The sequence below is a fragment of the Pogona vitticeps genome, chromosome 2 (genome assembly GCF_051106095.1).
Source record: "Pogona vitticeps strain Pit_001003342236 chromosome 2, PviZW2.1, whole genome shotgun sequence".
In the NCBI taxonomy this organism is placed as follows: domain Eukaryota; kingdom Metazoa; phylum Chordata; class Lepidosauria; order Squamata; family Agamidae; genus Pogona; species Pogona vitticeps.
Window position 1 is genome coordinate 142,425,190 of NC_135784.1, and position 24,951 is coordinate 142,450,140.

At 40.0% G+C, this 24,951-nt stretch overlaps 1 protein-coding gene across 2 annotated transcripts in view; it reads left to right on the forward strand.

The window, feature by feature from the left end:
- RPTOR (regulatory associated protein of MTOR complex 1) overlaps positions 1–24,951 on the forward strand; it is a 459,589-nt gene that overhangs the window by 410,748 nt on the left and 23,890 nt on the right. The window contains exons 28-30 of one of the 2 annotated variants that reach the window (XM_020813521.3): positions 4,291–4,395; positions 9,834–9,881; positions 21,974–22,080. In XM_020813521.3, coding sequence (XP_020669180.1) covers positions 4,291–4,395; positions 9,834–9,881; positions 21,974–22,080 — 260 coding nt within the window. The remainder of the gene's footprint in view (positions 1–4,290; positions 4,396–9,833; positions 9,882–21,973; positions 22,081–24,951) is intronic. The other variant, XM_020813530.3, reaches the window with a different exon arrangement.

A 24,951-nucleotide genomic window follows, 5' to 3' on the forward strand; every position in this document is an offset into this window, starting at 1 on the left:
GTCCAAAGATCAGCATAACAATTAGAAAAGCACCAAGTCAGCCAATGGCTTTTTAAATAATGGCAAGGTGACTCCCCTTAAATTTTCTTTGAAATTAATCTATGCATTAGTTGCTAGAAATAAATTAGATCTTAAACTGGTTCCAATTTAAGTTTAAATTTAGATTAATTTACATTACCATATGTTGGAGAAAGACTTAAGAAGCAATGTTGATGGCTACAAAGCTCTCCCTGCTGCAACCTCCATTGGCTTTCCACTCCACTGTACAGTATCTTTCTATTGAAGGTGGCAGCGTGTGAGAAAGCAAATGTTGCAGGAACATTTTCTCCCCTCTCTCTTCTAAGCAGTTTGCCTCACAGATTAACAGAGAGGAAAGGGAGGAAGTTCCATGTGCTTTGGCCCTAGGCCTGTTTGTAAGTGCAGGAAGTTTTTGCATTAGTGAGACGGGTGACTCAGAATTCCTGGATCAAGGCTCTGGGTGCAGCCTGTGTTGGAGAACTGAGGTGCATTAGAGTATGTATGGATTCTTCTCCTTTCAAACATACATCAATCATCTGCTGTGCCTTTCTATGTAACAGCTTTTGCCATCTCTCCATGAAGCAAATCTCTTCTTGTGATCACTCTTCCTGATCTTGAGCTTTATCCCAAAGCCTACAGGTGGGATTACAGAGAGTTTTATCCCCTTTCTCCAGAAATGTTGTCTTATTCTGTTTCAGAATAGGATATGTGAAGGAATACTTTTAGCAGCTGTTGCACTCAGATCTGCATGATTAAAACGAGGAGTGTGGGAATACTTCCCTCAGTTTTTCAGTTGCATCATTATGGATGAAGTGGGAGTTAAAGTCAGTTAGACCACAGTGTTTTATTTGTCTGCTCAGAAGTAATTTTGATTGAGTTCAGTGGGGCTTACTCCCAGGTAAGCAGATATAACACTGCGGTCTTCATTAATAATGAGTAATTAACAAGGTTGGAAGGAGCTGTTTGCAAACTAATACGTACATCAGTTTAAGTAACAGACTCAGTATCTATGGCTAAAAAAAGTCTTAAGAGTGCACTATTATTATTATTATTTATTTTATTATCTATTTTTTATTATTATTTATTTAATTTATATGCCGCCCACACTACCCAAAGGTCTCTGGGCGGCTTACTACTGTGTATGCCTATTCCAAAGGAAACCTCACTGGATCCAGTGGGCTTTATTCTCAGGTGCATGGTGTGGTTTAAGTATCTTCTAATCACAGCATCCTTCCCTCCATATAAAATGCCTCTAAACATATATATTTTATTGAAAAACAAATCAATTTACAGAAAAATAAATAAAATGTCTGGAGAAAAGACAAACTGTATATGTATCGGACTAATAAACACACCTGTATCTAAGACTAAGAACTTAGTATGATTTATTTCAGAGTAACTCCTAATTGGTTTGCATGGTTAAGCACCAGCCATGAACATTTTTCTTAGCAGTAAGGCTCCTTGAACATTGGTGGTTTTGGCTTGGTGCATGTGCAGAATTCAGAACATCAAATGAGTGAATGCAAATGTGTAAAGTTGAAAGATTTATAAATGATAGATATTAAGGATGGCTTGGAAATGGATGCCAGTCTTCTTTGCCACAAGGTGGTGGTCCCCTTATATTCTACATTAGACCCCAAATAGAGGGTCTCCATCTATCTCAGTAAATTGTTATTTTTTAATTTCCTGGTACTCAAAAAAGCTAAAGAGGAGAGGTAACAAGACAAGATAATACATGACAAGGAGAATGGAAACAGGAGGAGTGCAAAATGAGTTTTCAAAAATGCATTTAGCTGCTTCCTGCTCTCCAAAGCACCAAACAAGGATCAAGGAGGGCAAGAAGAGTAAAATAAAAGATGGACTTGTTCTACTTTTTATGTTAAGTATTAGAGGGAAATTGGTGTCAACTGTTGAAATCTGACACTCCCCAGCTTAAAGAAACCAAATTCGATTGGATTTTTCCACCTTCAACAAAGCAAAAAAAGCAAAGTGTGCTGCTTATAAACCACCCCTTAAAGCACTCTCTCGGTGGTTTAGAGTTTAATTATGCAGAATACACATTGTCCCTTGTGTACCTCTGAGTGAGCCTCCAGCTGGCTACCAGGGATGGAACCCAGGTCATGAGCAGAGTTTTGGCTGCAATGCTGCAGTTTAACCACTGCACCAGGAATCTTCTTACCATTAATACTAAAATAAGGGTTTTTTTTAAAAAAAAAGATGATCTGGTACATTGAAAACTCTGGTAAAACTGACCTTCCACCCTGGCCTGTGTGAATTGGTCTGGCTTTCCAGATGGCATATAATCTACCACTTCACTCTACCCCACACCACTTAGGGTTTTTTCTGCCTGAGTTTAAAGCCAAGGCATAAAATCCTTATATTGGTAAATACTTACGTACAGTGGTGCCTCGCATTGCGACGTTAATTTGTTCCGCAAAAATCACTGCAGAACTAAAATGTCGCTATGCGATATTAAAAAGCCCATATAAATGCATTAAAACACAATTAATGCGTTCCTATGGGCTTAAAACTCACCGTTCAGCGAAGATCCTCCATAGCGTGGCCATTTTTGCTGCCTCTTAAGTGAGGAATCTGTCCCTAAACACAGCGGACAGCCATTTTGTTTACCCGGCGGCCATTTTGAAACTGCCGATCAGCTGTTTTAAAATCATCGCTTTGCGGTGCTCGGTTCCCGAAGCGGGGAACCAAGCATCGCAAAGGGAAATTCCCCCATAGGGAACATCGCAAAGCGATTGCTTTTGCAATCGCAAAAAGTGTGTTGCAAAGCGATTTCATCGCTGAACGGAGCAATCGCTATGCGAGGCACCACTGTATACTCTAGTCCTGTCTGAGCTTGTGGTATAATTAATGAACAAAAGCCTTCCCTACAGCAAATAAGGAAAACAGCCAAATGAGTGAGTCTGTTCTGATTAGCTGTGTTTGAATGTTGGTGGTATTACCATTTTAACTTTACATGTAATACCAGAGAAAGATATGTATGCGCTTAATCTTCTTATTTTTAGACTAGGCATCATCCATCTTCCTCTCTTGTCCCAAACAGATAAACTAAAAAGCAATCAAACATATGCAGCTGTGTACTTACTGTACTAGTTGCATAAACTACTGTTTTCTTTGAAAGCTGCTTTTTCTTATACCCTAGATACATTTTAAACCTGCCAAACTAAGCTTTTCTTATTGCTGAAATATTTGACTTAATAAGGAAAATCCAGCTGTGATGTCTCACCTCCAAATTACTGATTCTTTAACACTGATGGAGAAAAACTTAGGTTTCCCAGTTGACAAGAATGACAAGAGGTAGCAGCCCACAAAGGGAGTGGGTGGCGAAATGAAGTGCTGCAGCAAACAGGCTAGTCAGGCAACATTGGAATATGGCAAACAAGCATCTTCAAGGAACAGAACTCCCAAGAACTAAAATTATAACCAGCTGATTATTTATGTCATGTGTTCTCATCATTTCATCATGATTAGATTCAAAATGTGGCTTTAAAAAATCAACAACTTCTTGCATCTTTTGAACTTTTCCCAGTGAGACAAATGGCAATTTGGGTGGGATTTTCTTTCAGACAGTGGAATGTGAAAAAGGTTTCAATCCCACTGTCATTGCTCTGACTGAATCACCACCAACACCATGACTGCAATTAAACCTTTTAAACAAAAACAGAGGTTCTGGAGTTGTGTAAGCTTAGTTGATGCTGTAATCCAAAATGAGCATAGTGCTCTGCTGAGAACTGGACTCCAAGGAGCAGCAGTCCTCCACAATGTTTCTCTTGCTACTCAAGATTAGCAAGCATCAGTACATGGTTGTATTGCTGTATTTAACTAGGAATGCCCTCCTTGCAGTGGAGGAACTGGGCTGCATGTCCTTGAAAGCACATTTTATAATAAATCTGTTAGTCTTAAAGATACCATGTGACTCTTGGTTATTTTGGTACTCCTGGGTAGCATGGCCACCCTTATGGATTTGACTGTCAATGAAATCTTGACACCTGTTCCCTTCATCTAGAAGCAAATTCTCCAAAACTGAATTGAAGATATTGGGAGGCACACAGGTTTTCTACTGACCACTCCTTAGAGAGGCATTCTATCTATTTGAAAAATGTGATATTAGTCCAAAAGTGCATAAATGGTGGCAATAAGTTGTGATGGTATTAAACTTTATAACAGCTACTCACCTGTTTCTTCTCAATCTACTGCTACATATCTCTCAAAGCTAACATTGCAATATATTTTCCTTTCTGTTCTTCCTTCAAGATGATGGTGCTATAAGGGTATGGAAGAACTTTGCTGACCTGGAGAAGAACCCAGAGATGGTAACAGCCTGGCAGGGTTTGTCGGACATGCTGCCAACCACACGCGGTAGGTATGACCTAACACCTATCTGGCTTTGAAGTGACAGCTATAATGCGGTCAAGGTAACCATGGAGTGATCTTCTCAGCTTGGCCTTATTAATATTTTGTTAACAATCATTAACAGTAACTCAGTGTTAGACTTGTTCCCCACTTTGTTATAATAAACAAATGATAAGCACAAGCTAAATACAAATACTAGATGGGGAACAGATATCGAGGCAGTCTTTTTTTATAATGCTGAACAGAGGAATTCAGCTGTCTTCATCCTGGACTTCAGTGGAGTTGCATCATTAGAGGTCAGATCTAACTTTTTTGCTTCTAGTTTGAAAACTGGTATAAGGCTGTACTGAGCACTGCCTTAAACTCCTTAAACCAGCTGATTATTTCCTCTCACCTTGGGGTTCACCCACAACCTACTTCTTCCTGCTATCCACTTAAGTTGCTTCCTCACCCTTGCTCTGGCTTTGCATGCTGCCAGTTTTGCCTTGCTGAGCCTGCTTTAGCACATCCAACTCTCTTTGCCTTACTTCCTGACATATATTGTGGGGCTGGGGGGTCAAGAGGAGAATGGAAATGTCACATTCAGAACAGTAGTACAAGTGGATGTAAACAGCCCATGCATGTTAAGAATCTAGGCAGGACTGAATGTCAGCAAGGGGCCTGTCACAATTCAAGCCTGGATGAAGCAGGGTTTAAGTGACCAAAAAGACATCTGGGAGATGCTAAATTAGAAAGGTGCTTGCTCTGCTTTCAAGACACGAAGGGTCATTAATGCTCTGACAGCTCTCATTTCTGAGCCCATGTATCTCAGCCCTGGAGCTTGACAATTACTTGTTTAAAAAGATCTTCTTGCCAAAGTATTACTTGGATACCCCTTTAAAATATTTGTACCAGCACTATCAGTAAGTGGTAGTAGGTCGGCATGTCAAAACAAAAGTCTGTGTCCTCTGAACATTACGGATTTTACATTTCATTAGCACTGCCTACATCTTGTTTAATGACGTCTTCTTCCCTTATATGCCCCTGCTTTTCTCATATAATATACTTTCCAGCTATTCACTGAAATTCAAATCCAATGCCTCCCTCAGATGTCAATCTTTTGAAAGCCCTTTCCTCAGTATTTTCTCCCCATAAAAAATCATCTCAGGCTTTTTGACTGGGTAGCTTGAAAGCTGAGGTCCATTTATTGTAAAACTAAGCCTCTGTAACATACCATGCCCTGTGCACAGAGCTGATCATCAGTTGCTGGAAGTCAGGCATGTGCAATTGATTTGGCTGAATATGTGCCAGGTATAGGAAAGCCATCAGTAAGAGCAAGAGCAAAGAAGTCTAGAAAGATGCTATGCTCATGACTTCTGAGTTCCCTCAAAATTTTGGAGAGAAGAGAATCAAACTTAAATGCTGTTGGTCTCTCTAGGTCTTTGACTTCGTTGGTTTGTTATCATGCCTTAATAGTCATTTAATATTCATTTTACAAATCTTGCCTAAGGCACCTACAAAGCACCCACCTGAGATTCCACATAGTCATTCAGTTACTGCACAATTTGGTTCATTTTATTAATTGCACTTGTCACTAGCCATAATATCAAATATAGCAAATACAAGTACAGGGAATTCTGTCAGTTAAAGAACTTTCAAAACTTTAAAAACCCATTAAAAAAACCAATAGCCAGAATCCTATTCAGATTTTATTCTGCAATAAATGAAGTAATATATGTTGCAGCAACAAATTGCAGCTAATTAACAAGATGCCAGTCATAGATTTGCCTGGTCATATATGACAAGGCATGGGACCCACACCCTTCTAACTAACTGTAATTGTTGCCAAAATTTACATGATTTTATTTCCTCCAGAATAAAAGCACAATGCAAATCTAGCCAGATGTAATTAAACTTACCAATTCCATGTTTTAAATCTCAGTGCACATTTCTGGGTGTTTTGTCTCAGTGCCACAACAGATTATTAGCTATTTAATCCTAAATGGAACAGTTAATTATTGGATACAGGCCATATCATTTGAGCTAATGTTAAAATAGCTATATAATCTGAAATCTTAGCAAAGAAAATGTTTCTCTCAAAGATCAATATGTTAAACTGGAAAGACAGCTTTTGGAGCTCTGTGGGTTCTTTTAAATGTTTCAGATAGAGAGAGAGGATTTGCTAGTTTATGGACAGCTTGATAACTGTATTGTATTCTAACATCCACAGGTCTGGCTTAACTACAGTTAAGTAGCCAGTAACCTTTTATTATCAGTTCTAACAGAGAGTGCCCATTTCTACAAAGTGGCTTGACATGGCTGCAGTAAATAACTCAAAAATACCATTTTTTTCACTCATAAAAAGTAGTCCAACACTAAAAGGAAATAAGGAAAAGAAAAAATTCATGGACATTATTCCATAAAATGTATGCAGGCAAGTGGGGATCCTCTGGGGAGCCTGTGATGAGCAGTCAAATCTAGTTGTATCCTTTCAGTGTCCTTTTGATGTGTCTACTGCCCTTGTGGTTTGTTTGTGCAAGTCAGAGATGAGAGGCATGAAAGTCTTGCCTGTATGACAGATATTTTGCCACCTGACAGAAGATGGCGCCCACCCTCCATTCCAGAAGCTGTCTGGACAATTGATAAGATGGCACCATCCACTACATCTGTGACAGCGAGCTGGTTTAGGAGGACCAAAGTTACACCACATGGCATATGCTGCTTTACCCTCTGAGAAAGAGGAGCACCTGGGAAGCTCAAGAGAAACAGCTGAAGGGGCTGCCACTGATGCCTTTTGGCATCTGCACCCTGAGATGGTTGCCTCTCTTCAGGTAATGGTAGGGTCTGTCCTGGATTGAGGCTAAAAATATCCTCAGCAAAGCAGAAAAATTCTCATTGTTCCTAAATATGTCCTTTCCCCTTTCTCTTTCAATCCTTCTTATGGTTGTTACTTTTGCATACTGTTGTAGGAATTATAAGAGTTAAAAACTGAAAGTAAACTACTTAGTACAAAAATGCAGAATGACTGAATGACTGAATCTTCTGTAGAAATGTTATGCATTTGGTGCAACTGGCAGCCTTGCTGTGGAGACAGCAGGAACAGCTCAGGACAAGGTTAAAATAGATCTCCTAGCTCTCCGAGATCATTGTGCCCATGTTCTCGGTTTTTTGGCTTGTGTATCTCTCCTTTCACGGCCAGTGTATCTTCATTTCAGCAGCCTCTACTGTTGATCGTTTTTCCTCCATCTTCCTCCTGCACTTTCTAATCCTCAGTTGGTGATGTAATCATCTGATGGAAAAAAATGGGTCATTGACCTCACAAGGGGATTGAATGAATAGCAAGGACAGATGACACTCTTAAAGAAGTGGACATGACTCCTCTCTCATTAGGGAAGAACAGGCCAGAGTAGATTAAGCAGGCTGGAAGGAAAGAAATCTTATAATGGTGTGTAATTGTTTTGCTCTAGCAAAACATATACTTTATGCATCTATAAAAGGACTCAAGGGCTTCAACAAATAGCACACACATACACACACACATATCCCATAGTATTGCTTATGTTCTTGCCCAACTTATATCTACAAGTAAAATGATTTTCCGGATAAAATATTATCTCTAAGAATATCTGGAGCAAAAATCATAGCCTTACTATTTTGGACTATAAGGAAAATAGAACAATGTGTGACACTGAAGGAAAGGTTCTCTTGCAGCAGTAGGTATATGCATGGCATGAATTAACAGTGTTGAGCTGATATTGACTTCACAGTGTGTGTCTTTTAATAAAAACATCCAGAAATCAATGGAGTTGCCGCCAGACAGTGTATGTGTGTGTGCTCACAATTTATATTCTGTAAACAAGGCCCAGATTCCCATTTTTATTTTGGGGCAGGGTGGGTGTAATGGTGCTCTTTTAGATTGTCATGTACCCTTATTTATTTTTCTGCGAGTTCTTGCCCACTTGAACAAATGAGAATGATGATGTGAAATTTTAAAAATAATCATTTTATACAGTATATGCAAAAATAATCCATCATTTTTTAGATTTATCTTTATTTCTATTTCTTTAAAAATGTATTTATTTCAATCATCTTGCAAAGACCTCTGGAAGCCACATATGGCTTCCCCTCCACCACCTGACACATCTCCTGAGAATAGGTGAGGCTAATGGATGATGCCTGGTCTCAATATGCCACTGAAAGCATTGTGGCTAAGGATTAGAAATGAGGCATCCTTGCTCAAGTATTTGCCATTGAGCCATATTGGCTTTCTGGATATCTGACAGGCCTGGAAGCAAATTGTTTTATGTGAACACCATCCATTGCTGTGTAAGATATGCTTATAGTGTGGCAGCAGTTTTTGAAAGAGGGGATGAAATGTTCAAGTTGTGTTGCACTCTAGGCATGTCCTGAGAGGGTGCTAGTCTTATGAGAACAGGCTAAAGTTGGTTTTGTGGGAATGGCACACAAAGAGTTCAAAGAGAATTGAGTGTTTGATTTTACAAAGGGGACACGTGAAGATGCATAGCTTAACTGAAAGTGGATGTTTAAAATTAATGATTTTACAGGAAGTGTAATACCAGCTCATGTGTAATGGAGAAAATGGACCACCACCTCCTGTTCGGACCCCTCTCATCTTGTTGGGTGTCCTACTCCCTCCACCCCTATGTTTTAATGTTCTCTTAAACGTAAGATGGTCCAGAACATACTGAAAGGCTACTGGCAAGCCTTGCCTTGGAACGGGCAAGCAGGCTCTATCCCTCAAATATCTGAAATTCTGTGGGCAAGTCAAAAGCCAGTTAGGCTCCCTGGGCTTAAAAATGCCGTATCCCTTCAGCTGTTTTGCAGCTGCCACCCTGCAGCTTCTCTCATTATCTAGTTTTCTTTCTGATGACTTCAAATGAATCCCCTTGTACAACTAATTTCCCCATTTAAGCACTTGTTTGAGCAGAGCCTCTGTAAATTGTCCTCCCTCTTTGAACTGAGTGCTCATTAGCAAATCATTGAAGTGTGCTGTGCTTGCTCCACAGCCAAGCTGGTGGCTCAGAATGAGAAGGATTGACAACACAGACCTTGCTGTTTTGTGTTGGGCTTCCTCTGTGCAGGCGTTTTTATATTAAGGGTAGTTTACAACAGAGTTTCCATTTCTTACTCTCCCTTTATGATGCAATGCCTTTCATGCCAGTCCAAGAAAGGGGTCATTCTTAGAAAGAACACATTACCAGCCAAAAAGACAAAGTCTTCTTTTTCTCTCCACTGTCAACTGCTTTCCAGGATGGCTTCTCCGAGCAAACTATTTGTCTTCCTTCCTTTCCTGACTGGTGGCTTCTCCTGCTACTGCTTTTCTCTAACTTCTGTTCTGTTCTGTTCCCTTTGAGTTGGTTTTTCTAATCCTTTAAAAGATTTGTTTTGCTTTGGCTGACCAACTTACCCTTAGCATCAACCCCTTAATCCCTGTCTTCTCACAGGTCTGGCCCGAAGGGTTTCAATCTATCTTGACAGAAGTAAACAGGGAGGTGAGTGCTGTCTTTCCTCTTACCTATGAACAGTGTGGGAGGGATGGTCCTTCTAATCTAATGTGTTGATATTTAGAAAAAAAAATGGCATTCCTTCTGACATCTCTTGGGCCTTGTTAGTTCTTAGAAGGTGGCTTAAATTCTACTTCTCCTGTCCCTTAGTTTGAATTTTCTTTTTCTATTGAACAATGTGGATTTCTGTACCATGGTGTTTAATATTCTATAATGATGGGGTTCAGTGTCCCATAACAAAAAAAGAAAAAAGAGAGAAAATGCTGTTTGCTTTGCTTTGGGTGCATTTTCACAAAATGTGAAATTGGGAATGTGTTTTCAAGGTACAAACAAGGATTGTAGCAGTCCATAAAGTACAGAGCTTCCATGTCCCCCATTCCTTTATGGTTCAAAAGGCATTCTGGAATCTCTATGTGTCACTTCTTAAATGTCTCCAGTAATTGTTATTCCTTTTTGATTTGCGATGATGGTACCCCAGGTGAAAATAAAGGATGGCATGACCTTTCTCTTCTATGCTGGGAGGTAGATTTCCTCCAATGACTATTAAAACATTTGGAAAACCTTTTGATTGTGTTTTAAACCCATGGTGAAATATACACTCAGCAGAAACTGTGATAGGATGGATCTTCAAAACCTCCTCTGTTGCTTCAGCCTTTGAGATAGGGACAGATGGCTGGCACCACATGACACTGTATGTGTGGTATGTGTCAGAAAGCTGATGTAATCTTCTTAGACACTTTATGAATTATTAATATCCACTAGTTGATAGGGGCTGCGATGTGTCTGCAGTGATTATCAGAACAAAAGCAGCAGTGTGTGTTATGATTTAGGCTTCTCTGCAATAGAGGCCTTTATAATTTCTTTGATTATTTGGGGAGTGTGTGCAGAGTTAATGCATTCCTTTTAACATCCTGACCTTTCATTTTCTAGCTCATGAATTGATAGGACTTACATGGGCAAGATCAGGGTTGTGGGGGCTTTCTGTCTGATACACACATACCAGCTTGATGGTGCTACTATCATAGAGAATCAATAATGATAATGTTCAGGCTAGAGCAATCTTTTGAGAGCACACAGACAAATCACTCTTCCTCGGTATCAGCCCAGAAACACCAAGGAAAAAGATTTTCAGAAGGAAGCTTCCTTTTGCAACATTACATATGCAGTGGATGAGTGGAAGTTCATCATCTTTTTGCTGCATGATATAGTGTGCCAAGGTGTAACTATACTATGGTAAATATAACTAATGTCTGTTAGTGCAAATCATGTGTAGTAAAATGTCAAAAAAGAGCAGTATTCTTAAAAGTCTGAGGTGTGAGATGACTAAGTGCACAGACCATGGTAGAACAGCAGTTGTTTCGGCCTCATTTCTGTATGGTTGCCACACAGTAAGTTGAGCCCATTCAGGACTTTGTCTTAAGTGGGTGTACTTTTGTTGACACACTAACATCTTAAGGAATATAGTTGATGTGACACAATCCTTGCGTCCTAGATTGCAAGCTGTCCCCTGCAAGAGAAACACTTCAATTTGTATCTTGAATGGTTTGCCCTAGCCTCTCCCTACATAGCTCTCAGATCTTCTTAGGCTGTCTTCTACTGTTCCTCATTCTGACCCTTAACAGAAAACACATTCCTCCGTTAACATCTCTTCCAGCTTTGGGGATTTACTGAAGGAATTTCACAGACATTTTGTCTCTAGGGCATGAATATATTTTGTGGACCAAACCAGATTGGACTTGGAACAGCTACCGTTTTTGTTTGCTAATTAATAGTGCACATTTAAAGAATTAGGGAAGTGGTTCTCTGGAAGAGGGTGATTACGCCTTTCTCATTGGGAAGGGAAACAGGTGTCTTATGCACATGCACACACACCACAGAGACGTGGTATGTGTATGTGTGTCTTGGAGGAGTTTACATCAGGGAACAAGCATGGAAGAAGGAAAGCTCTAGACATGCTATTCTAGAGTTCAATGCTCAAAGCAGTCCAGTGTCACTTTTTAAAACTTCCACGTCATGTCTGATTTTGGATAAGTTACTTCCTTCATACTCATACTTTTATAAATATTAGTCAGTCTGCTTCATAATAAATGGGTAGTTTAAAAGCACCATAGGGAAAACCTGAGGGTTTGATTATGGATCTCACCTGGTCACAACACTTTTAGACAATGTGCCAAACTGTGCCTTGTTTGCAGCAAGAGGGGTTGATGGTTGGGTAAAGTAGGATTGGACAGCAACATGAGACAGATTAAATTAGAATTTGTTTTATGCATTCCACAGTGTACAATACTGTGTAATGAAAAATATTTTAAACAATACATTTAAAAGGAGGGTTTTAAAAGTCCATCAGTGGAAAAGGCAAAAAAAAAAAAAACCTCTGCTTGCGAGGCATCATGTTCCATTTGTGCTGCACAAAGCCAGCAATGAAATGCCATCATTTACCTCCCTTGATATGGAAGAGCCTAAAGAAGTCAAGTAAGGAGAGAGTGACTTAAACAAATGCAGGTGGTAAATCTTAGAATCTTTTTTTCTGTAATAAGTCCTCTGTAGAATGAGACAGAGAGAGCAGTGCCTTAATAGAGGCCAGGTCTTTTATGAAAATAATGTAATTAAGCAACTGCAGCTCTGTGAACTGCAGCTCTGTTTTGAAATTAAGCTGCTCTGTGTCCTAGATTTTCTTTTGTCATGTGTTACTGTGGGCAATGTTTGGCACAGGAGGAGTGTCACCTGGGGGGGACATGTTTAAGAATTAATGATGAATGAGGTAATGCAGCTTTCCCACTGCTGCCTGGAAATTAAAATAGAGACATGCCTCATTCATCAGCCAAGAAGATGTGAATATGAAAGATCAGCCACATATCACTAAGATGCTATTGTGTTGTGGCCTGTGCACCTTAACAAATCAGAATACCCATTGGAGACACTGACTGCAGTCCAGCAGTGAGTTGAGGGGTGGTGGAATGGGGAGAGCCCATCAAAATGGTATACACTTGGAATGCAGTCACTTCTGATGGCAAGCTGCATTTATGCATGAAGCTGCTCGCGGAAGCTCATGTCTGTCTTTGAGAGAACCCTACAGGAAGCAGCTACAGAAAGTCTCAGTTGCTAATACAGTATGTGTTATCTGAATCTCCCTGAACCTTGTGCAGAACTACTTGTCCTTGTGTGAAGAAGCTAAGTTGAATCATTTTTACAGTTCTAATAATGAGCCAAAAAGTCTGCATTTTTATACTGCTGTGAGGACGTTAGTAGGATCATGAACCTTTATGATCAAAGTCCAGTAGGAGATTCCATTGCCAGATTTCCTCAGAGATACAGATTACCATGGCATATAGTGTCGCCTGAGCAGCACCATGGTACTGTGCAGCCAAGACAAGGAAGTCTTGCTTTCTCTGCCCCCTCACCCCCTTAATGCTAGATGTGATTTTTTTAGAGTCTGCAGAATCTCAAGGGGGAATGGACCCCTGTATGCATACACATACACAAATGCACACATACACACCACATTTGAGAAAATAGTTTGGCTTCAATTTCACCTTCACAACTCTTGTGCAGATATGATTGCTTCACTTCTATCTCATATCCCTAAAAGCAGACTAACGTATGGGTAAATAAATTAAGGAGCATTCATGAGTACATAAATTAACCTGAATAATTTGATAATTTTGTGTCACAAGCATCAAATAGACTACAGCATTTGATTAGTAGTTGAAGATCAGATATTAATTGATCCAAATGGCTCGAGCGGTTGAGACATTCCATATAAGTAAAAGAGGAAGCCAATATAAAGCAAAAGCTAGGATTGCTAGCTAATTAATCGTGAGTGAAATTTCTTACCATTCTCAAATACAATCATCAGATATTAAAACTAGAAGAAAAGTTCGTTAATTGAGCCTCACTAGACTGCAGCCTTCTTTATAATATTGTTTTTTCATTCACTTAGCTTAAAGATTTATATCTCACCCTTGTGTCCCTCGTGAGGGAACCTCTTAGTAAGTAACCACTATCATAAGACCATGATGTTTTGTTCTAATTGAGCTGGGAATGATATCTGTATGATGGATATAGAATATTGTTACCATGTCTTGGGTTTTTTAAGTGGTTTATAATACCATAATAAAATTGAAAATAATAACATAGTGAAACACCACAACTAGCAGTTAAGAGCAATAGGTGCAGTAAAACATGTAGTAATATGCTGTAAAACCAGTGGAGTACAAAAGCTGTTTTTCCAGCCACTTAATACACTTTGGCAACCAGGCCTTAATAAGCAGGGAGGAAAAATCTGCAATAGATACAGTATGTCATTTCTGAGAGAATCCTCTTCCCTAGTGGGCAAATACCTCACTTCCAAAAGCAGTGGGATACTCAGAATGGTTGTCTGACAAATAGATTTCAGCAGCCAAGCAGGTTTAAAGGAACAATGTCTACATTTTAAAATCCTGTGTTAGTGCAATATAGTACCAATGGTGTAATATCCTATATGCTGGGATGGCCACACTCCTGCTGACTGTTTCTATTTCTTTAAAATCCATGGAGTCTCCAGGAAATATTTGATCTGTTGAGAAGAAAGAGAACCATAATTTAAACAAGTATATTATGGCTGACAGTAGAAGAAGGTTGCCATTTATAACACTAAATGTATTCATCACACAACTACTCTGTGCTCAAAATGCTGCTATTTGACTACTGGAAGTGCAGTATCCATGCAGCAGAGAACACTGCTTTCCGCACATGCAGCTGGGCCCTTAAAAAACTAATCATGCAAGGAAAACATAAAAACATTATTTAAGAAGGCTCAGAAAGAGAACAGTAAAACAGCCTCCTCTCATACATATACACGTACCAATCTGGCATACCATGGAAAAGGTTACTTTTCTTTGTTTTAACGAAAAAGAAATGAAAAGTCAGCATTCTCAAGACTCAAGGAATCCAAGATATAAATATGAACCCATAATGTTACGTTTCCATCTTCGAAGCCACTAAAAACCTAAAAAAAAAAACATTAGCTTGCCCTGAAGTAGATAATGCACACAAACATCTTTGCTTCTATTCATGAAGAACAGAATTAGCATTTCACAGCCTTCAATATTTTTATGCAGTTACAAGTTACTAGATTTGTATGCACAGAATTGCCACCACAATGGTTGTTTTTGCTTTCCATGTCTCTTAGATGGGTTTGAAAACAGGATCATCTGCATATCTCCTGGGTTTCATTTGTCTGCTGCAATCCTTTGAGGGAATGGGGATGCTGTGCCATCCTGGTTCTCAGTACATGGGCACCCTCTGGTGGCAAGAGGTAGACATGTATCCATCTGGTGGCAATGGAAGGCATTCTTTGTTCAGTTGAGGGCCAAGGGAGGCTTCTCTGCTTACTCATGTGGCCTTACGCTCAGTGTGTGTTGGTATTAGAGAAGGCACAGCTCAGGCAGATAGAGACAAGGAGTGAAAGACAGGTCAGGGGTAAAAGTGGCGATTCATAGCTACATTAGACAAGCAAGCATTAATACAATGGGAGAGGGGCCCATGTAGAACCTTGACCCTTTGGCTGATAAAGAGGCAAGCAGGTGCAGTGATCCCAAGGTGGCAACCACTGCTTCCTTGTGCAAAGAAGTTGCTGCTCTCATTTATTGGTTTGGTTGTAGAAGGTCCCACTACAAATTGAGAATCAAAAAATAAACAACTGATAGTAGAAGACAGTACGTGTTTAAAGACAATATGTAGAATTGGCAAACTAGGTGAAAGAGAACAGCAGATGTAGCCTGGCATTTCACCCCCGTCAATAGCTAACATTCAATTAAGCCCACAGAGCTGAGATGTTTGCTGTTTTTCTTTTCCTGCAGAAGGGAAGCCTTCTCTCGTTCCAAACTATGTTGTGTTTATGGCAAGAGAACCTTTGTATCCAGAAGAAAAAATTATGTAGTCTGCTATATGGTATTATGCGTTGACCAAGGTTATTCAAACCACGAGTGATTTCAGGTTTTGGTCCTCTGTTCTTTTTATAAGGCAATGAGTATTTCAGGGCCCTATTCTTGTCTCCTGTGATAACTGTGTCAGCACTAAATTCCCATTGTGACCACCACAGGGTCATACTGAATATCAAGTCAGAAGATTAATTACTTTAAACTATTTCTAAAAGGAGCATTTCTTTTAAAAAAAATTCTTGTGTGTCACCATTCCATGGCTGATTAGACAGCTGACAGAAAACCATTAAGGTAACAAGATCAAAGATCATATTTAAAACAGAGAAAATAAAAGCAAAGCACCACAATGAAGGAAACAAATGGAACTAGCCAGCCAAACTCAACAGCCAAGAATCCTTCTGATTAAAAATGCCATTGTGTCATTTCTGAAAGCACAACACCCCCCATTTCTCCATGGAGCCCCCCCACTGCAGCACTCAGAGGTTATAAAAGGCAAAGCCCCTCTTCTTCAAAAGGGGCAAGCCTTTACTATAACTGGGGAAGTGCTGCTATCCTTTGATCCCAAAGCAAAGCACTGACCGTAGAGCAGTTTTGGCCTCTGTGCCTATTGCATAGGGAAAATGTTAACCCCCATCGATCAGACAGACTAGCTCCCTTTTTAAGATATTAGGATTTCTTCCAAGGATCACATCCATCTTGCCCAGATTCAAGCTCATCTACCCAGCCACAACTACTACTAGACACTTCGTTGGACAAAAGTTTCCACAGGTGTACTCACGCAAACCAAAGAACCCATAGACATGTCCAGTCCTCAGATTACACTGTAGCTGAATACCTGTAAGATCCTTGTCTTATATGTGAGGATGAAAATGAAAAAAAAATGGCAGGTTTCACATCACTTCTAAACAGCTTGCTGTTGTTATCGTTTAGTCGTTAAGTCGTGTCCGACTCTTCCTGACCCCATGGACCAGAGCACGCCAGGTGCAGCTACCTGCTTAAAATAAATAAGTCACTAGCTATCTCTACTTTCTGGGAGTTTGCTTGTTGTGAAGACCATAAACAAGATCACAAATGCAAAAGGCTTTGGTGGGGCTTATTTTAAAAACTCCCTTTTCTCTTGCTCTCAACCTGTAGCAAGCTACAGAGTTGCCACAGAAGCTGATTAAACAATCAGTTTGGCTATGAAGATGTGAAGTCTGTGTTCAGATGCAGTTCCTATTCTTCCAACCCCCACTTCCCATTCCCTACAGTAAGGCCAACAGTTCTCAGGGTCAGATAGCAAGCCCCCAGCTTCTCCTCAGATGCCTTCGTACTATGGCAGAGCTTCGAAAAGTTCCTTTTTGGGGCAACAACTCTCAGAACCTATCTGCATAGTCTGACTGGGTGCTCCTGAAAGTTATAGCGCCAAAATAACAAATTTCAGAAGCTTTGACTGGAATTCTACCCGGTTTCCCCGAAAATAAGACCTAACCTAAAAATAAGCCCTAGAAGGATTTTTCAGGATGCTCGTAATATAAGCCCTACCCTAAAAATAAGCCCTAGTTAAATGAAACCCTGCCCTCCACCACTGTGCAGCAACCAGAAGAAGATGACATGACTGTACAGTATTTGCATAAATGTAGATTGTTGTACATGAAAAAAATAAAACATCCCCTGAAAATAAGCCCTAATGCATTTTTTTTAAGCAAAAATTAATATAAGACCCTGTCTTATTTTCGGGAAAACAGGGTTGCGAAATATGGTAATGTCAGAAGTGGCCCTCATCATCATATGCATGCATGGAGACAGATTACTGGGAGGATATTCTGGGTCCATTCCCTCTTGTTAGAATAGGCATGCAGTTACCATTCGTCATGATCTACTTTTTCCCCCAAAATCAACATACAAAATCAACCAATTTTGTAATAGTAATACAAACATTCATGCATGCATGTACATACAGTGGGGTCTCGACTTACGAACTTAATCCATATTGGAAGGCAGTTCTCAGGTCGAAAAGTTCTTAAGTCGAATCTGCATTTCCCATAAGAATGCATTGAAAACCATTTAATCCGTATCTGCTCTTTTCGTCCATAGAAACTAATGGGAAGCTGCTATTCCGCCTTCTGCCACTAGAGAGGGATTTTTTTTCTTTTTTCCTTCTAACCTAAGATGACTTAGCTTTTTTAAAAAGGGGGAAAAAAGAGTTCGTAACTCGAATCTAAGTCCGTAAGTTGAGTCCATATATTCCTATGAGAGCGGTTCGTAAGTTGAAACGTTCGTATGTCGAGCCGTTCGTAAGTCGAGACCCCACTGTATCTGGATTAAAGCATATTGCTTCTGAAGTTTAGTACACTTTTGAGTTCATAACATATCTTACCAAAATTTCAGGCAGTGTCTTTTTGGTTTTTACCCACCTTTGGATTCTGTGATAAGCGGAATTCTAAGTTGCCAAAAAAATTGGTCCAGCTTGACTATCCCTTTTGACAATCTAAGAACATGACTCAATTTTTCTGCCAGTATTCTTCTAAAGTAATTTTCTGTAGTCACCCACTACAATGTCTATAGTCACCCACTAAAATGTCCTCCACTGTGCCGTTATTTCTAGCCATGTTGCCACCTCTCAGAAGGATATCAATTGCTTGTGCAGCCAATTTTTCACAAAGACCCATAAAGATAGATAATATATACAAAGCCCCACAAAATTCAGTATTTTGATTAGTTATTTTTAAAATAAGATCATCCACATCCCTCTAGAATGCTTTTACTTTGGGGCAGTCCCACCAAAGGTGAGCTAACGTTCTTCTCTGGCCGTGCAGGAGAAATCAGAGTATTTGTTTTAGATAGCCAAACACGGCATAAGTGACATCTCAGGACTGTTTCTAAGCCATTTTCCTTGATGGCATTTTCCACTTATTTGAACTTCCATTAAGATGTTTATCCTGTAATTATGATACCACCCTGCTGTCTCTAAGAGACCATTTCAGGATTTGGGTGTTAAAGAAAGGAAATACTAGTGCTTGATTTTATCCTTTGACAAGGAATCCAGGAAATACTTTTTATATCATATCTTCAGGAGTTTTGTGTGTGAGATGAAGTTTTGTTATTCTTTACAGGACTTGGTGGGAATGACAGGGAGGTTGAGAAAGACAATCTGTTGGCTTTGACTAGGCTGTCTTGTTGGGATTATAGAAGAAATTCTTGTGAATTATCTGCTGTTCTAAAGCTATATGCCATCATAGCCTGGTTTCCTTGTAAGAGATTCAAGAAGAGAAAAATGTGCCTTCTGTTGGATTTTGTTGATTAGACACAAGAGAAGGTGGTACCACTGCAACCAATTCATTACAGTGTTTCTGTGCCTAAAACAATTTTTTATCTCTACCTTCAAGAAAACACAAACATACAGGTCCTTTTAGAAGTAATAGAGATGCAAAGTCTGTCTTCTTCCCAAGGTGAAACGAAATGGGAGGAAACGTAATTTTCAAAATACTTCTTCCTTACTGTAGAACATGCACTATACAGATAGTTTATACCTCTATGAAGGAAAAAATCATTGTGTTCTCAAAGGCTTTCACAGACAAGATCCGATGGTGGTTATAGGTTTTCCGGGCAGTTTCCTAAGGTTTTTTTCCTAATGTTTCGCCAGTCTCTGTGGCTGCCATCTTCAGAGGACAGGAGTCAGAACTCTGTCTGTGCTCTTGTGCAGTTTGTGGGATAGTTGAGTATTGCAGCTTTTGTCCTTCTCAGGAGATTGGGTGATTATGGTGATCAGCGCGTTTTTTTGTTGTGATAAAGGGGGAGAGATGATCTGTCACTGTGATTGATTACTGTGTTCAGCTACTGCAGATTTTTCTGATTGTTTTAGTCTGCAGTGTCTCTCATGTTCTTTGATTCTGGTGTGGATGCTGTGTTTTGTGCTTCCAATATATACATGCCCTAAAACAAGCTGGACATGAAATTCTATTTCAAAATACAGAAGTACTGGACAACACCAGCAATCATTATGTTAGACTGCACAGGGAAGCCATTAAAATCCACAAACACCAGCAGAGCTTCAACAAAGAAGAAGAAAGTCTAAAACTCAGCAAAGCCTGGCTCCCAGCACTGAAAAATACAGGCTGCAAAAGGTCAATGAACCCTACTCAGCCACAAGGACCGGTGATCACTGCATACAAAAGACCAGCTAACGACACCCATCAATCACGGTGACAGATCATCCCGCCCCCTTGTCACAACAATACACCCACAACAAAAAAAACACCCATCACCATAATCACCTAATCTCCTGAAAAGGACAAAAGCTGATCCCACAGCTACAAATACTCAACTATCCCACAAACTGCACCAGAGCACAGACAGAGTTCTGACTCCTGCCCTCTGAAGATGCCAACCAGAAAACAACCAAAAAAATCATATTAAATATTCTGGAATACTTTGCTGAAGACTCCTCCAGCTTTATAGCTTTGCAAAACCTGGCATTTTCCCAAGTCTAATGTAGCTTCCATATTCTAACATGGATGTACTGCGAAGTCATTGCATTGTTGGCTTGCTGTGTTTAGTTCTCACCATTTAACATATGCAGTATTTAACTCATGCCCAGCATGAGAAAAATTAAATGTGCTACACAGGAGAATACAGTTTGTCTTGTCCACCAACTTTCCAGTCTTCATTGCCAGTCAGTGTATGCTCCGTACTGTACAGAGAACATAGCGCTTGCACTATTACACCTGCTTGTATCACCTGAGAATGTTGTTCCAATAGCCTTTTTTCCCTTGAAGCTAGACCAACTTGTCTTGGGTTTATCTTGATTCAGGCTGTTGTACCAGTGAATTCAATAATATCATTGCACTTTCTGTAAAATACATTTGCTTTTAACAAAATACCATATTTGTATTAGAATGAATGACTTGTGAATTCATTGTTTTTTGAAAATGGGAGTGGAGTTATCAGCCAGTATTCTAAAAATGCAGATTCCTCAGCTTTATCTCACATCAAAGCAACTGAATACAGAGATTAAGTTCTTTGGCAAGCAGTTGTGTTTGTACACAAGGGGTGAACTGATAAATTATGAAGTGCAAAAATTATCATGACACCCCCAAACCTATCCCCCCTGGAGAATCCAGAGCCCCATCTGGTAGGGACAGTGAGGGAGACTCTGCGTCTTATTACTTACACTCAAAAGGAACTGATTCTTGTTTTTTTTTAACTGTCATAACACAGAGACTTTTTTAAAAATGCAAACAAACTACTAAAAAAATCTCACAGTTAGGTTTAAGGGCCAAAACTTCACCCTTAAATACTGATAGTTTGGAGTAAGTTCAACTAAATCCAGTCGTCCTTGCTTCTGATTGCTTAGGTCAAAGCTATAGTACACAGAGAGCTATAAAACATACTTTAACAAAAGATCTTCAGCTAGCTGAAAGGCTGCCTTTATATTAAATCAGAAATATAAACAGTCCTGCTAGCATGAAGTAGCACTTCCATTACACTCCATTAAAGAAGAAGGAAAGTACAATCCCTGCTTGCTTATTTTCCTCACTGTCTCAATGCCTCTGTTCTAATCAATTCCAAACAACAGTAAATTGTGAAAGTCTTGTTATCACACCATGTACATGCTGAAGCAGAAAGGGACCCATCCATTATCTTGGCATTCCAACAGGGTACATCATCACTCCAGTTCTGGAATAGGTTCCAGAGCTGTACTCCCCTTCATTCCCAGTCCACTACAGCATGTTTCTGCACAAATCTCCACCTGCCAGCATTCTCACTTCAGTGCTATGTTGTTGTTGATGATGATGATGATTGTGATTATGATGTTGTTATCTGCCAGTGTTAGTACAAATATCTGTTTCGTTTGAGAAGCAATCTCATTTAAATATGCCATGGGCTTTATTTGATGCACTAATTGAATACACTGAGTTATCATTCTTCGTACATATAGTTAGAGTGAAGTGAATAATATCAGTGAGGAGCAGGTTTTGTTCATTGTCAGGTTCATTTTACCCTTTCTGTTGCAGGAATGTGGATACTCTTCCATGGAATTTTCTGGGTGGTCTTAAAATATTCTACATGAATCTTTCCTCAAAGCTGGGAGCTGAAGACTGTAGAAGTTCTGACTCTTTCAGCTCTGCATGTATTTAGACAGTAATTTTGGATGCCACCCTCCTTTTCTTTCCTCAGGAGCAGGGATGGTGGTAGACTGGGAGCAAGAAACTGGCCTTCTCATGACTTCTGGAGATGTGCGAATTATCCGGATCTGGGATACAGACCGAGAAATGAAAGTGCAGGTAACCAAAAATATATCTCACTTACCAATTTATGCATGTAGCTAGTATTCAGGAGATGTGTATTGTAGTGCACTGCTTTTGGTTTTAGCACACAGAAGGCTGACTTCCATCCTGCACTGAATACTGGAGCAGCAGTGCGCATGCATGTAAAACCTATGTATGCCATAGAATACTCAGGGTTTGAGAGATGGGACCAATGAAATTGTGTCTGGCATGAAAAATGCCTCTTTACCTGTGGTCAGTTTTCTTCAGAAGGTGTGTTAAATTACCGGATACCTTGCCAAAATGAAATGGTACACCTTCAGCACTGGCAACCATTTTGCTTCAAACCTTCATGAGAATATTGTCATCTCTTATCCAATATTTAGCCTCATTTATTCATTTATTATACATGCCTGTATCTCTTCTTGGAGCACTTATCTGTGCTTCTAGTTATCCCCAATTCAGACCTTGCTCAAGGCCAAAACTGCTTAGCTTCTGCAGTAGCTCTACATCATATGCCTTTAGGCCATTCTGTATATGCCAGACCAGATGATCAGTGGGCACTGGAAGCCAAATCTACTCCTAGGGCCATCTGGCATTCATATATGGGGAACAACAAAGCTGAGATTAGTCCCAGAGTTGTTAACAGTAGTGAAACACAGGCAGAGCAGGTAATTCTAAAAAAGTCTTCAGGTCACAAAACTGAGAGCTCATGTCCTCAGCACACTTGCATTATGTGAAATTAACAAGGAATTTACAATGTAGGAAACATTCCAAAGAAAAGACAACATCTACAGATTCATGCTTGTACAGGAGCAGCAGTGTCTGCATGTAAATCCTCATATAGGCATGTGACCATAATAGACCCAAGCGCCAGACGACTAGAGGAGGACTAATGTTGTTCCTATCTACAAAAAGGAAGAATCAGTGAACAACAGACCAGTTAATCTGACATCAATCCCATGGAAAATTCTGGAACAGATTATTAAGCAGTCACTATGCAAACACATAGAAAGCAATGCAGTAATAACTAGAAGCCAGTGTGGATTTCTCAAGAACAAATCCTGGCAGATTAATCTGATTTCATTTTTTGAAACCTCCCTATAGACAGAGGGAATCATAGAGTCATAGAAACATGAAGTTGGAAGGGGCCTACAAGGCCATCAAGTCCAACTCCCTGCTCAATGCAGGAATACAATCAAAGCATATCTGCCAGGTGATTATCTAAATTTTTCTTGAATGCCTCCAGTCTCGGAGCACTCACCAACTCCCAAGGTAACTGGTCCCACTGCTGCACTGCTCTAACAGTTTGGAAGTTTTTCCTGATATTCAACCGAAATCTGTTTTCCTGTAACTTGAGCCTATTGTTGTGTGTCCTGCACTCTGGGATGATCAAGAACAGATCCTGCCCCTCCTCTGTACCCAGCCTTTCAAATATTTGAAAAATGCTGTCATATCACCCTCAGCCTTCTTTTCTCAAGGCTTTTCTCATGCCGAATTCTTTCAGCCTTTCCTCATAAGGCTGTAGACATAGTATATCTTGACTTCAGCAGGGCTTTTGACAAAGTGCCCCATGATATTCTGATTAGCAACTTATCTAGATGTTGACTGGATATAACAACTGTCAGGTAGATACACAGTTGGTTGCAGAATCATACTCAGAGGGTGATGATTAATGACTCCTTCCCAAACTGGGAGGAGGTAACAAGTGGGGTACTCAAGGGCTCAGTCCTGGGCCCAGTGATATTCAATATTTTTATTAATGACCTGGATCAAGGGGATACAGGGAATGCTAATCAATTGGCAGATGACACAAAATTGGGTGGAATTGCTAACACCCTGGAAGACAGAAACAAAATTAAAAATAATCCTAGATAGGCTTGAGCACTGGGCTGAAAACAACAGAATGAAATTCAACAGGGACGAGTACAAAGTACTGCATCTAAGAAAAATAAACCAAATGCGCAGTTACAAGATGGGGGATACTTGGCTCATCAATACTACAAGAAGGATCTTGGAGTTGTTATAGATCACAAGCTGAATATGAGCCAACAGTGTGATGTGGCTACAAAAAAAGCAAATGCTGTTCTAAGCTGCATAGTCTCCTAATCCCATAATGTGCTAGTCCCCCTCTATTCAGCACTGGTTAGGCCTCATCTTGAGTACTATGTCCAGTTCTGAACACCACACTTCAAGAAGGATGCCAACAAATTGGAACAAGTTCAGGGGGCTGGAAACCAAGCCTTATGAGGAAAGGCTGAAAGAACTGGGCATGTTTAACCTTAAGAAAAAGAATACTGAGGGGAGATATGATAGCACTTTTCATATACAGTGGTGCCTCGCATTACGACGTTAATTCGTTCCAGTGAAATTGCTGTAAAACGAAAATGTCGTAATGCGATTTTTAAAAGCCCATAGAAACACATTAAAACCTGATTAATGCATTCCTAGGGGCTTGAAACTCACCATCCAGCGAAGATCCTCCATAGCGCGCCCATTTTCGCTGCCTGTGCAGCAAGGAATCCGTGCCAGAAAAGAGCGGGTGGCCATTTTGTTTACCCGGCAGCCATTTTGAAATCAGCTGGCTGAAAATCATTGCAAAAACATCGATGTCTAGCGATTTCGTCGTCAAACGGAGCACCCGTTAAGCGAGGCACCACTGTATTTGAAAAGCTGTCCCACAGAGGAGGGGCAGGATCTGCTCTCAATCATACATGGGTGCAGGACATGCAACAGTGGGCTCAAGTTACAGGAGGCCAGACTTCAGTTGAATATCAGGAAAAACTTCCTAACTGTTAGAGCAGTATGGCAATGGAACCAGTTACCTCGAGAGGTCCTATGCTGGAGGCATTGGACAACAATCTCTCAGATGTGCTTTGATTTGTATTC